Consider the following 14,558-nt stretch of genomic DNA (forward strand, 5'->3'; position numbering starts at 1 on the left):
CATTTTAATCGACCTCATTTTTTTGGCAGAATGACGTCCCAAATCTTTTAACATTTTTTGTGATTATGAAAAATTGTGAGGATTTAGGATCATGAAATTTTGTGTGAAGGGAGTTAAATAGTTGATCTTAATCCCCTCAAAATCCCAACCTCATTTTTTGCCGGTTAGACGTCCCGAATCTTTTAATTAATGGACACTGGTACCACAAAGACATAGTGTAACCCTCATGTTGACAGCTTTGTGTACTGGTCAGCTGTCGTCCCCTGTGTGGAGAGGAAATACTTGGAGTAATTTGTTGCTTATAATTCAGCTTTTATTGCTTGGTGGAAACATCCTGGTTTTAATACGTTAGAATTTGCTTGTTTTTTGGTCCTGTTTGGGGAGAGAGAGAGAGAGAGAGAGAGAGCGAGAGAGAGAGAGAGAGAGAGAGAGAGAGAGAGAGATGTTAGGTTAGGTAACTTTTTCTTCTTCTTCTTCTTCTCCTCCTCTTTTCTCTCTCTCTCTCTCTCTCTCTCTCTCTCTCTCATTCTCTCTCTCATTTTCTCTCTCTTTCATTCTATCTCTCTCATTCTCTCTCTCTCAATCTCTCTCTCTCTCTCTCTCTCTCTCTCTCTCTCTCTCTCTCTCTCTCTCTCTCTGATGCTGCTTATCAATCTCTCAAGTCTTCCACAAATATACCATCTATCAATATGTTTGTTTACTGCTAAACTAAAAACACACATATACTTTGGATTTTTTCATTAGTACAAAACATACAGTATAGTTCCATACCTCTCCTGATATATTACGGTAACTCATTTCCTTATGCACGGCAGACACGATGGAGGGTATTAATCAATATGCTAAGCAGGTTGAAATAGCTATATAACATTTCTTGGCTGTAATATAAAGTAATGCGTTGATTTCTTTTCTAGTTGCAAAGTCATCATAATCTTATATATCAGTTTGAATTACCTGGTACATCTTTGCATAGAGACCTGTTTGAAATTCATGCTGTGGAAAGGTATCCGAGTTTTGGTAATGTTATCGTCCATACATTAACATTATTGATATTTTGTTATGTTCATTGTATAATATCTACCACCCGGGTCACAAAACTACCCCTGGAAATGCCCACAACTCCTAGGAAAGCCTGGTCAAATGTGTGTTTCCTTAGGCTCATGGTACAGAGGAAGGGTCACACTACCACCAGGGTCACAAAACTACCCCTGGAAATGCCCACAACTCCTAGGAAAGCCTGGTCAAATGTGTGTTTCCTTAGGTTCGTGGTACAGAGGAAGGGTCACAAAACTACCCCTGGAAATGCCCACAACTCCTAGGAAAGCCTGGTCAAATGTGTGTTTCCTTAGGTTCGTGGTACAGAGGAAGGGTCACAAAACTACCCCTGGAAATGCCCACAACTCCTGGGAAAGCCTTGTCAAATGTGTGTTTCCTTAGGTTCATTGTACAAAGGAAGGGTCACACTACCACCAGGGTCACAAAAATACCCCTGGAAATGCCCACAACTCCTAGGAAAGCCTGGTCAAATGTGTGTTTCCTTAGGTTCATAGTACAGAGGAAGAGTCACACTACCACCAGGGTCATAAAACTACCCCTGGAAATGCCCACAACTCCTAAGAAAGCCTTGCCAAATGTGTGTTTCCTTAGGTTCATGGTACAGAGGAAGGGTCACAAAACTACCCCTGGAAATGCCCACAACTCCTAGGAAAGCCTGGTCAAATGTGTGTTTCCTTAGGTTCATGGTACAGAGGAAGGGTCACACTACCACCAGGGTCATGAAACTACCCCTGGAAATGGAATGAGAGAGAGAGAGAGAGAGAGAGAGAGAGAGAGAGAGAGAGAGAGAGAGAGAGAGAGAGAGAGAGAGAGAGAGAGAGAGAGAGAGAGAGAGAGAGAGAGAGAGAGAGAGAGAGAGAGAGAGAGAAAATGAAAGAAAAAATGGAGTAAGAGGAGGAGGAGGAGAAGGAGGAGGAGGAGGAGAAGAAGAAGAAGAAGAAGAAGAAGAAAAAGAAGAAGAAGTAACCTTTACCTAACATATATTTCTCTCTCTCTCTCTCTCTCTCTCTCTCTCTCTCTCTCTCTCTCTCTCTCTCTCTCTCTCTCTCTCTCTCTCTCCCCAAACAGGACCAAAAAAACAACAAGAAAACAACAACAACAACATCAGCTGAAGAAAGGCCGGACCCAGCCCCCAGAAATACCCCGCACAAAACCCCCGATATCTCCGCCCCGAACCCTGCTAGCCACCCCCGGACAGCTGGACAACCTTGGGGCACTCTCTGGCCCCGCACTGACCCCGACGGACCCGCCCCACGTGCCCTGGATTTTCCCGCAGGCCCCGTTTTGTGAGGACATTTTTCAAGATGATTTATGTCTTCATGGTCGAGACGGGGCAAATGTTGACCTTTGACATGAACCTGGCGCTGGAGAGGTGAGAGAGAGAGAGAGAGAGAGAGAGAGAGAGAGAGAGAGAGAGAGAGAGAGAGAGTGTGTGTGTTTGTGAGAGAGAGAGAGAGAGAGAGAGAGAGAGAGAGAGAGAGAGAGAGAGAGAGAGAGAGAGAGAGAGAGAGAGAGAGAGAGAGAGAGAGAGAGAGAGAGAGAGAGAGAGAGAGAGTGTTTGTGTGTAAGAGAGAGAGAGAGAGGTGTTTTGTGTGTTAGAGAGAGAGAGAGAGAGAGGTGTTTTGTGTGTTAGAGAGAGAGAGAGAGAGAGAGGGGTTGTTTGTGTGTTAGAGAGAGAGAGAGAGTGTTTGTGTGTACGAGAGAGAGAGAGAGAGTGTTTGTGTGTACGAGAGAGAGAGAGAGTGTTTGTGTGTACGAGAGAGAGAGAGTGTATGTGTTTGCGTGTACGAGAGAGAGAGAGAGAGAGAGTGTATGTGTTTGCGTGTACGAGAGAGAGAGAGAGAGTGTTTGTGTGTACGAGAGAGAGAGAGTGTATGTGTTTGCGTGTACGAGAGAGAGAGAGAGAGAGAGAGAGAGTGTTTGTGTGTAAGAGAGAGAGAGAGTGTATGTGTTTGCGTGTACGAGAGAGAGAGAGAGAGAGTGTATGTGTTTGCGTGTACGAGAGAGAGAGAGAGAGTGTATGTGTGTGTGTGTGTCAGAGAGAGAGAGAGAGAGAGAGAGAGAGTGTATGTGTGTGTGTGTGTCAGAGAGAGAGAGAGAGAGTGTGTGTGTCAGAGAGAGAGAGAGAGAGAGAGAGAGAGAGAGTGTTTGTGTGTACGAGAGAGAGAGAGAGAGTGTATGTGTTTGCGTGTACGAGAGAGAGAGAGAGAGAGAGAGAGAGAGAGAGAGTGTTTGTGTGTACAGAGAGAGAGAGAGAGAGAGAGAGAGAGTGTACGTGTTTGTGTGTACGAGAGAGAGAGAGAGTGTATGTGTTTGTGTGTACGAGAGAGAGAGAGAGAGAGAGAGAGAGAGAGAGAGAGAGAGAGAGAGAGAGTGTTTGTGTGTAAGAGAGAGAGAGAGAGAGAGAGAGAGAGAGAGAGAGAGAGAGAGAGAGAGAGAGAGAGAGAGAGAGAGAGAGAGAGAGAGAGTTTCAGTATATATATAGCAATCAATTTTCTTTCATACTTCTCTCTCTCTCTCTCTCTCTCTCTCTCTCTCTCTCACCACCACCTCCTCCTCCTCTTCTTAACTACTACTAACACCCCACAACCCCAACATCGACCACCCACCCCTGACCCCTGACCCCCTTACAGCGTTGCGATCCTTAAGGGCGCCATCTTCCGGAACACTCGCATCCCCCCCGACAAACAAGTCCTCCTGGCCAGCGGCGGCGTGGCCCTGGAGGAGAACAAGCGAGTCTGTTTCTACCCCTGTGGGACGGACACCAACCCGATATTTCTGTTTTCCAAGAGTGCTATAGAGGCCCAGCTCGCACCCCTCACGCAGAATGTGTCGGATATGGACGGCGGCGGAGATCTTAAGGTTAGTGTGTGTGTGTGTGTGTGTGTGTGTGTGTGTGTGTGGAAGATTGAAAACAGCGGCAAAACAGTAAATTCAGTACCAGTCTTTCCATATCTGCTCTGTAAGCCTGGATTTGAGTGTGTGTGTATGTGTGTGTGTGTGTGTGTGTGTGTGTGTGGAACATTGAAAACAACGGCAAAACAGTGCATTCAGTACCAGTCTTTCCATATCTGCTCTGTAAGCCTGGATTTGAGTGTGTGTGTATGTGTGTGTGTGTGTGTGTGTGTGTGTGGAACATTGAAAACAGCGGCAAAACAGTGTATTCAGTACCAGTCCTTCCATATCTGCTCTGTAAGCCTGGATGTGTGTGTGTGTGTGTGTGTGTGTGTGTGTGTGTTTGCGTTTGGTCCTGTATCTCCGTGTGCGTGTGTGTTAGAGCTCTGCGATTTGGCGTACATGTGCGTGAATGTCTCTCCTGTACGCACACAAAATTTGAGCCGTTCAGATGAAGGAGAGAAAGAGTTACAGCAATAAATATATAATGAAACACACACACACACACACACACACACACACACACACACATATAGTACTACTTCTGTGTACAGGTAAGTCTGGCTTTACGGGAGTATTGTGAAGAGGTCATTGCGTAAATCCCAAACACTGTAGTAAATCCAACAAGAGGAAGGTTTGTATTGCCTCCTGTATCACTCTGACTCCTCTCCCTCTCGTGGTTCCTCCTCTGGCTGCCCTAACATAATCTTAACACTTGTATGTATGTATGTATGTATGTATCATAGCTGGGCGTTATCGCGATACTTTATCGCTGATAACAAAATCGGGTTATCGGCCATCCACTACTTATTTAAATATATATCGGTATCTTCGTTAGTTTTGTAACTAAACTAGTGATAATCGCTACTTTTTTTCCGCCTCTCAGAAAAAAACGTTGTCTCCTTACTGCGCACGCGTGGCCCGGTGTTGTGTGGAAAGACTTCAGGGTATGAAATATCTTCGGTGAAGAGATTTCATACTTAGATCATCAACATTAAAACACTAGGTTATTTTTTATGCTACTCAAAAATCAATATATCAAAGAGAAAAATCATTTAACTTTGCCCAAAAAAGTGATTATTCACTGCCTCAAATTTGATATTCCATATTGGTTTGTGAGCATGCCATGGTATTGAAGGCACCCGGTGTTGTGTTATTTGGTGTCCCATCGTCAACAGCTGGCTCTTCTGTTTACAAACACTGGTCTCTCGTGAACTGTTCAGACCAGCAAGCGTAGCCCTGTACAGTCTCACAAAGCTTTTTAACACATTAAGAGTTACCACCATCCTCGCTGAACGACACTCTGTACATATAAACACAACTCGTACAGAGTGTCGTTCTAGAAACAGCGAGGATGGTGGTACTGTATGTCTGATTCAGCCTTCCAGCAACTCTTAATTACGGCTAAAAAGCTTTGTGAGACTGTACAGGTCTGCTGGTCTGAACAGTTCACGAGAGACCAGTGTTTAGACGGCGGGGACGCCAAATAACACAACAGGTTCAGGGTTTCCAGTATTACCGTCCATAGGTACGCGTCAACGTGTGGTTTTCAGGTTTTGTAAGTTTTATAAAATACAGATAATGAAAATTTGAATTCATCTATATTTTTTATTTGAAATATCAATATAGTATCGTTTTCACCTATCGGACTTATCGGTAGCTAGTATCGGAATTGTGGATTAATATCGGGTATCAGTTATCGCCTATATTTGTGTCTCCAGTTAACGAATATCGGTTATCACCGATAAGGTTTTTCATTATCAGTTATCGGTTATCGGGAATAAGGTTTTGTTATCGTGCCCAGCTATGCTCCTGTATCACTCTGACTCCTCTCCCTCTCATGGTTCCTCCTCTGGCTGCCCTTCCCCTCGTGGTGGCACAGCAGCGAGGGTGTTGTTGTTGTTGTTGTTGTTGAGCAGCGTGGGTACTGTATTGTTGCTCAAGTGGCGCGCGGGAAGAACTGAGCTCAGCTGTGTGGCCGTGTGAGTCCACTTGCGTGAGACATCTGGTGGACACTACAGAAAATATCGCGTATAAGTGAAAAAAACTTGTATTTTGGACCACGCGATATTTCAAAGACATGTAAACCAAACTTGCGTAAATCGAGAGTTACCTGTATTTACAACTATTACTACTACTGATACTATTTCTATGTACTTTTTTCAATTTTCCATACTTTTGCAGGTTAGTGTGTGTGTGTGTGTGTATGTGTGTGTGTGTGTGTGTGTGTGTGTGTGTGTGTGTACGTTTGTCCTTGTATCTCCTTTTGTGTGTGTGATAGAGCTCTGCGATTTGGCGTACATGTGCGTGAATCTTTCTTCTCTGTGTACGTAAAATTATAGAGGCTTAGATTATGTACAAAAAGAGTTAGAGCCAAAAAATGAGAAAGTAAAAAAAACCGTGTAAAGTAAACATTTATTTGTATTTTGGACCATGCGTTATTTCAAAGACGCGTAAACCAATTATTAACTATTACTACTACTGATGCTGCTTCTGTGTACATACTTCCTGCTAACCCCCAGGCCCAGGTTGAGGGTTGCCTGAACATGCCGGCCACGTACAACACAGTGGTCGCGCGCACACAGCTTGCCCAGCAGTTCTACGAGTCTGCCCGTGACCTGATTAGGACCTGTATGTGTCTGGTACACGAACAGCACCTCCAGCAGCAAGGTAACCAGTGTGTGTGTGTGTGTGTGTGTGTGTGTGTGTGTGTGTGTGTGTGTGTGTGTGTTGTTACGTCCGAGTTCAAATAGCAATGTTTCCCTACCAACAACCAGACAACCCAGACGTGCCAGACCTAAAAGAGGGCAGGACTCTAAACACAACTTATAAAAACATTGTATATTGACCCAAAAATGAGTAAAACGACAAACACGACCACGAGCGGTAGCCTCTTAGAGGAATAAAATATATGAAATGGTAAAACATTAACCATAAAAGGAAAACAGTGTTCCATCACAGCTAAAAAGAACATTCCACATTGCATGAAATTATACCAACTCTGGGCAAATACGTAGAATACCCCAAAACAAGGACACAGGATAGCGGGATATTGAACTGCATGAACCCCAACGAACAACTCAAACCTATTAAACCTTTAAACGCACTGAAAATACACTTGTTAACTAGGTACGACAAAGATCACCCATCACACTCCTTCCTGGGGGGCTCGTACGGGGATGGGAGAATCACGCCCTCATGGGTTTAATCAATGGGGATTACCAACACGAGGCGGAACTTAAACAAGACCTCAGTGCTTGGCTACACGCCCTCACAATACACGTGACGGCAAATAGAGCTCACTTACTGGAACACTCTACCCTTCACAAACACAGAACATTCACAATACTCAAGGGAGGGGCGAAGGATGAGGGAGGGAGGCCGGCCGGGGTGCGTAACAGTGGGTCGAGTCTCTCTGTCCATTCCCGAGCTAACGCCCCGGCACACCAGAGACATCTTGTGGAACATTTGTGAATTTGATAATTACAATCTCTACCACACTTAAGGGTGAAAGTAGGTATTTTACGCAGGAACCACCAGGATACAAAAATATTTAGCGTTGAAAAATGAGGAATACATGACAGTGTGTGTGTTTGGACCTGTATCTCCGTGTGCGTGTGGGTTACAGCTTTGGGATTTGGCGTACATGTGCGTCAATATCCCTCCAATACGCACACCAAATTTGAATTTTCCAGATTAAGTAAAAAAAAAGTTATGGGCAAAAATATAAGACTAACTTTTCCAAATTGTCAGACTTTTCCAGGTTTGAGTGTGTGTACGTTTGGATCTGTATCTCCGTGTGCGTCTGGGTTACAGCTTTGGGATTTGGCGTACATGTGCGTCAATATCCCTCCAATACGCACACCAAATTTGAGTTTTCCAGATTAGGTAAAAAAAAAAGTTATGGCCAAAAATATAAGACTAACTTTTCCAAATTGTCAGACTTTTCCAGGTTTGAGCATGTGTGTGTACGTTTGGATCTGTATCTCCGTGTGCGTCTGGGTTACAGCTTTGAGATTTGGCGTACATGTGCGTGGAAATCTCTCCTGTACGCACACAAAATTTGAGGTTTCCAGATTAAGTAAAAAAAAAGTTATGGCCAAAAATATATGATTAACTTTTGCAAATCAAACTTTTCGTGTGTGTGTGTGTGTACGTTTGGACCTGTATCTCCGTGTGCGCGTGAGTTACAGCTTTGGGATTTGGCGTACATGTGCGTCAATGTCTCTTCTACTTCTACTACTACTACTACTACTACTACTATTACTACCATTCACAGGTTGGGCAGCAGTGGTCGCCAACTTAGAAGATATCGTCCAGGCTTTTAAGGCAAGATTTGAAAGCCTAAAGTGCTCTTTCGCCGACTACTTAAGTGGCAGAGAGGAAAAAGTGGTGTTACTTCAATCGTAAGTAGAGAGAGAATACCATTTTAATTACTACTACTACTACTACTACTACTACTACTACTACTACTACTACTACTACTATTTACAGGTTTGAGGAAGATTTGAAACTGCTTGCAAGAATTCCTGTGTTTCCTGAGCTGCTGGGAAGAACGGAAGAGAAGAAGATGGAAGAGGAGGAGGAGGAGGAGGAGGAAGAGGAAGAGGTGAAGAAGAAGAAGAAGAAGGAAGAGAAGGCGGAGGAAGAGGAGGAGGAGGAAGAGAGAGGTGAGTGAGTGGCTGGGAAGATATCATGATGGATTGCCCTGCGTTTTTTTCGTTCTTTTTTGGCACGGGAATTTCAAATGTTTTCTTTTTTTTTTAGGTTTTTGCTTGTCGTAGAAGTTTGGGATTTTGAGGGAATTAAGACCAACTATTTAACTCCCTTCACACAAAATTTCATGATCTTAAACCATCACAATTTTTCATAATCACCAAAAATGTTAAAAGATTCGGGATGTCTTGCTGCCAAAAAATGAAGTCCTCAGAAACATACTCCTTAATTCACATGCAGTTTTCTCAGGTTTCCGTTTGTCTTAGGGAGTTGCGATTTTGAGGGAATTAAGATCAACTATTTAACTCCCTTCACACAAAATTTCATGATCTTAAACCATCACAATTTTTCATAATCACCAAAAATGTTTAATGATTTGGGACATCTTGCTGGCAAAAAATGAAGTCCTCGGAAACATACTCCTTAATTCAGATGCATTTTTCTCAGGTTTCCCTTTGTCTTTGGGAGTTGCGATTTTGAGGGAATTAAGATCAACTATTTAACTCCCTTCACACAAAATTTCATAATCCTAAACCCTCACAATTTTTCATAATCACCAAAAATGTTTAATGATTTGGGACATCTTAGATGCATTTTTCTCAGTTTCCCTTGTCTTGGGAGTTTGCGATTTTTTGAATTATTAAGATCAACTATCCTTCTTCCAAAAAAAAAAAATCCTATCCCAAACCTAAAATGTTTAATGATTTGGGACATCTTGATTCAGATGCATTTTTCTCAGGTTTCCTTTGTCTTTATTTTGAGGGAATTAAGATCAACTATTTAACTCCCTTCACACAAAATTTCATAATCCTAAACCCTCACAATTTTTCATAATCATCAAAAATGTTTAATGATTTGGGACCTCTTACTGGCAAAAAATGAAGTTCTCGGAAATATACTCCTTAATTCACATGCATTTTTCTCAGGTTTCCCTTTGTCTTTGGGAGTTGGGATTTTGAGGGGATTAAGATCAACTATTTAACTCCCTTCACACAAAATTTCATGATCCTAAACCATCACAATTTTTCATAATCACCAAAAATGTTTAAAGATTTGGGACGTCATTCTGCCAAAAAAATGAGGTCGATTAAAATGTACTCTTTGATTCAGATGCATTTTTCTCAGGTTTCCCTTTATTTTAGGGAGTTGGGATTTTGAGGGGATTAAGATCAACTATTTAACTCCCTTCACACAAAATTTCATGATCCTAAACCATCACAATTTCTCATAATCACCAAAAATGTTTAATGATTTGGGACGTCTTCCTGGCAAAAAATGAAGTCCTCAGAAACATACTCCTTAATTCAGATGCCTTTTTCTCAGGTTTCCATTTGTCTTTGGGAGTTAAGATTTTGAGGGAATTAAGATCTACTATTTAACTCCCTTCACACAAAATTTCATGATCCTAAACCCTCACAATTTTTCATAATCACCAAAAATGTTTAAAGATTTGGGACCTCTTACTGGCAAAAAATGAAGTTCTCGGAAACATACTCCTTAATTCACATGCATTTTTCTCAGGTTTCCCTTTGTCTTTGGGAGTTGGGATTTTGAGGGGATTAAGATCAACTATTTAACTCCCTTCACACAAAATTTCATGATCCTAAATCATCACAATTTTTCATAATCACCAAAAATGTTTAAAGATTCGGGATGTCTTGCTGCCAAAAAATGAAGTCCTCGGAAACATACTCCTTAATTCAGATGCATTTTTCTCAGGTTTCCAGTTGCCTTTGGGAGTTGGGATTTTGAGGGGATTAAGATCTACTATTTAACTCCCTTCACACAAAATTTCATGATCCTAAACCATCACAATTTTTCATAATCACCAAAAATGTTTAAAGATTCGGGACGTCTAACTGGCAAAAAATGACGTCCTCAGAAACATACTCCTTAATTCAGATGCATTTTTCTCAGGTTTCCATTTGTCTTAGGGAGTTGGGATTTTGAGAGGATTAAGGTCAATTATTTAACTCCCTTCACACAAAATTTCATGATCCTAAACCCTCACAATTTTTCATAATCACCAAAAATGTTTAATGATTTGGGACATCTTACTGGCAAAAAATGAAGTCCTCAGAAACATTCTCCTCAATTCACATGCATTTTTCTCAGGTTTCCCTTTGTCTTTGGGAGTTGGGATTTTGAGGGGATTAAGATAAACTATTTAACTCCCTTCACACAAAATTTCATGATCCTAAACCCTCACAATTTTTCATAATCATCAAAAATGTTTAATGATTTGGGACGTCTTACTGGCAAAAAATGAAGACCTCGGCAACATAGTCCTTAATTTACATGCATTTTTCTCAGGTTTCCAGTTGCCTTTGGGAGTTGGGATTTTGAGGGGATTAAGATCAACTATTTAACTCCCTTCACACAAAATTTCATGATCCTAAACCCTCACAGTTTTTCATAATCATCAAAAATGTTTAATGATTTGGGACCTCTTACTGGCAAAAAATGAAGTCCTCGGAAACATTCTCCTTAATTCACATGCAGTTTTCTCAGGTTTCCCTTTGTCTTTGGGAGTTGGGATTTTGAGGGAATTAAGATCAACTATTTAACTCCTTCCACACAAAATTTCATGATCCCAAACCCTCTCAAGTTTTCATAATCACCAAAAATGTTTAAAGATTCGGGATGTCTTACTGGCAAAAAATGAAGTCCTCGGAAACATACTCCTTAATTCAGATGCATTTTTCTCAGGTTTCCATTTGTCTTTGGGCATTGGGATTTTGAGGGGATTAAGGTCAACTATTTAACTCCCTTCACACAAAATTTCATGATTCTAAACCCTCACAATTTTTCATAATCACCAAAAATGTTTAAAGGTTCGGGACATCTTACTGGCAAAAAATGACGTCCTCAGAAACATACTCCTTAATTCAGATGCATTTTTCTCAGGTTTCCGTTTGTCTTAGGGAGTTGGGATTTTGAGAGGATTAAGGTCAACTATTTAACTCCCTTCACACAAAATTTCATGATTCTAAACCATCACAATTTTTCATAATCACCAAAAATGTTTAAAGATTCGGGACGTCCTGCTGCCAAAAAATGAAGTCCTCAGCAACATACTCCTTAATTCAGATGCAGTTTTCTCAGGTTTCCGTTTGTCTTTGGGAGTTGGGATTTTGAGGAGATTAAGACCAACTATTTAACTCCCTTCACACAAAATTTCATGATCCTAAACCCTCACAATTTTTCATAATCACCAAAAATGTTTAAAGATTTGGGATGTTGTACTGCCAAAAAAATGAGTTCGATTAAAATGTACTCTTTGATTCAGATGCATTTTTCTCAGGTTTCCCTTTATTTTAGGGAGTTGGGATTTTGAGGGAATTAAGACCAACTATTTAACTCCCTTCACACAAAATTTCATGATCCTAAACCCTCACAATTTTTCATAATCACCAAAAATGTTAAAAGATTCGGGACATCTTGCTGCCAAAAAATGAAGTCCTCGGAAACATACTCCTTAATTCAGATGCATTTTTCTCAGGTTTCCATTTGCCTTTGGGCGTTGGGATTTTGAGGGGATTAAGGTCAACTATTTAACTCCCTTCACACAAAATTTCATGATCCTAAACCCTCACAATTTTTCATAATCACCAAAAATGTTTAAAGATTCGGGACATCTTACTGGCAAAAAATGACGTCCTCAGAAACATACTCCTTAATTCAGATGCATTTTTCTCAGGTTTCCCTTTGTCTTTGGGAGTTGGGATTTTGTTTTTCATAATCATCAAAATGTTTAATGATTTTCGGCAACATAGTCCCTTATTTATGCATTTTTTTCTCAGTTCCAGTTGCTGAAGATTTGGGACGTCATTCTGCTAAAAAAATGAGGTCGATTAAAATGTACTCTTTGATTCAGATGCATTTTTCTCAGGTTTCCATTTGTCTTAGGGAGTTGGGATTTTGAGAGGATTAAGGTCAACTATTTAACTCCCTTCACACAAAATTTCATGATTCTAAACCATCACAATTTTTCATAATCACCAAAAATGTTTAAAGATTCGGGACATCTTACTGGCAAAAAATGACGTCCTCAGAAACATACTCCTTAATTCAGATGCATTTTTCTCAGGTTTTCGTTTGTCATAGGGAGTTGGGATTTTGAGGGAATTAAGATCAACTATTTAACTCTCTTCACACAAAATTTCATGATCCCAAACCATCACAATTTTTCATAATCACCAAAAATGTTTAAAGATTCGGGACGTCCTGCTGCCAAAAAATGAAGTCCTCAGAAACATACTCCTTAATTCACATGCATTTTTCTCAGGTTTCCATTAGTCTTTGGGAGTTGGGATTTTGAGGGGATTAAGATCAACTATTTAACTCCCTTCACACAAAATTTCATGATCCTAAACCATCACAATTTTTCATAATCACCAAAAATGTTTAAAGATTTGGGATGTCATTCTGCCAAAAAAATGAGGTCGATTAAAATGTACTCTTTGATTCAGATGCATTTTTCTCAGGTTTACCTTTGTCTTTGGGAGTTGGGATTTTGAGAGGATTAAGGTCAACTATTTAACTCCTTCCACGCCAAATTTCATGACCCTAAGTGCTCTAGTTTACTCAGAATAAAAAAAAATGTTAACTCTTTCAGATCTAAATTTCTGATTGGTTCCTCCTGTAAATTATGCCAACTCCCTTCCTACCTGTATATTACACCTACAATCCTATTCTACCCTTGTTAGTATTGAGACTCCTCCTCCTCCTCCTCCTCCTCCTCTTCCTCTATCTCTCTCTCTCTCTTTCATTTTCACTCATACTTCTCTCTCTCAACAGAAGACAAGAAGGAAGAAGCAGCCATTGGAAGAGGAGGAGGAGGAGGAGGAGGAAGAGGAGGGAGGAAGAAGAACCAGGTTTCGCTCCTCCACTGGATCTCCTCAAAGGACCGAGAGAGTGACGTCCGGCAGATCGCTCAGCAGTGTTTCCGAGGGCTCTCCCAGGTTGGTGTGTGTGTATGTGTGTGTGTGCGTTTTCCCTTGTATCTCTGTGTGCGTGCGTCTTAGAGCTTTGCGATTTTGCGTACATGTGCGTGAATCTTTCTTCTGTGTGTACGTAAAATTTGAGAGACTTCGATTGTGTAGAAAAAGAGTTAGAGGCAAAAGAATATGATCATTTTTTTCAATTTTTTATTCTTTAGCAGGTTAGTGTGTGTGTATGTGTATGTACGTTTTGCCCTGTATCTCCGTGTGCGTATGTGTTAGAGCTTTGCGATTCTGCGTACATGTGCGTGAATGTTTCTTCTGTGTGTACGTAAAATTTCAGAGACTTTAATTGTGTAGAAAAAAAGTTAGAGCCAAAATATGTGATCATCGTACATGTGTGTACGTTTTGCCCTGTATCTCCGTGGCAAAATTTGAGAGACTTCGATTGTGTAGAAAAAGAGTTAGAGGCAAAAGAATATGGTCATTTTTTCAATTTTTATTCTTTACCAGGTAGTGTGTGTGTGTATGTGTAATTTGCCCCTGTGTATCGTATAATATGTGTTGAGCTTTATGTAGGATATATGACATGTGCGTGAAATGTTCTGTGTGTGTTAAAATTTGAGAGACTTTGATTGTGTAGAAAAGAGTTAGAGGCAAAGAATATGATCATTTTTTCAAGTATCTCCGTAAAAGGTATGTTAGCTTATGATTCTGATTCTGCTATGTGTGTGAATGTTCTTTCTGTACGTAAAATTTCAGAGACTTTGATTATGTAGAAAAAGTGTTAGAGGCAAAAGAATATGATAATTTTTTTCAATTTTTTATTCTTTAGCAGGTTAGTGTGTGTGTATGTGTGTACGTTTTGCCCTGTATCTCCGTGTGCGCATGTGTTAGAGCTTTGCGATTTTGCGTACATGTGCGTGAATCTTTCTTCTGTGTGTACGT

General features: G+C 40.8%; 1 protein-coding gene across 1 annotated transcript in view; it reads left to right on the top strand.

The window, feature by feature from the left end:
* Positions 1-14,558, top strand: part of LOC126994571 (RB1-inducible coiled-coil protein 1-like) — a 72,141-nt gene that overhangs the window by 3,088 nt on the left and 54,495 nt on the right. The window contains 6 exon segments of the mRNA XM_050853898.1: positions 2,125-2,428; positions 3,690-3,918; positions 6,474-6,621; positions 8,231-8,357; positions 8,446-8,621; positions 13,468-13,631. Coding sequence (XP_050709855.1) covers positions 2,361-2,428; positions 3,690-3,918; positions 6,474-6,621; positions 8,231-8,357; positions 8,446-8,621; positions 13,468-13,631 — 912 coding nt within the window. The 5' untranslated portion in view covers positions 2,125-2,360.

This window comes from Eriocheir sinensis, unplaced genomic scaffold (genome assembly GCF_024679095.1).
Source record: "Eriocheir sinensis breed Jianghai 21 unplaced genomic scaffold, ASM2467909v1 Scaffold820, whole genome shotgun sequence".
Taxonomy (NCBI): Eukaryota; Metazoa; Arthropoda; class Malacostraca; order Decapoda; family Varunidae; genus Eriocheir; species Eriocheir sinensis.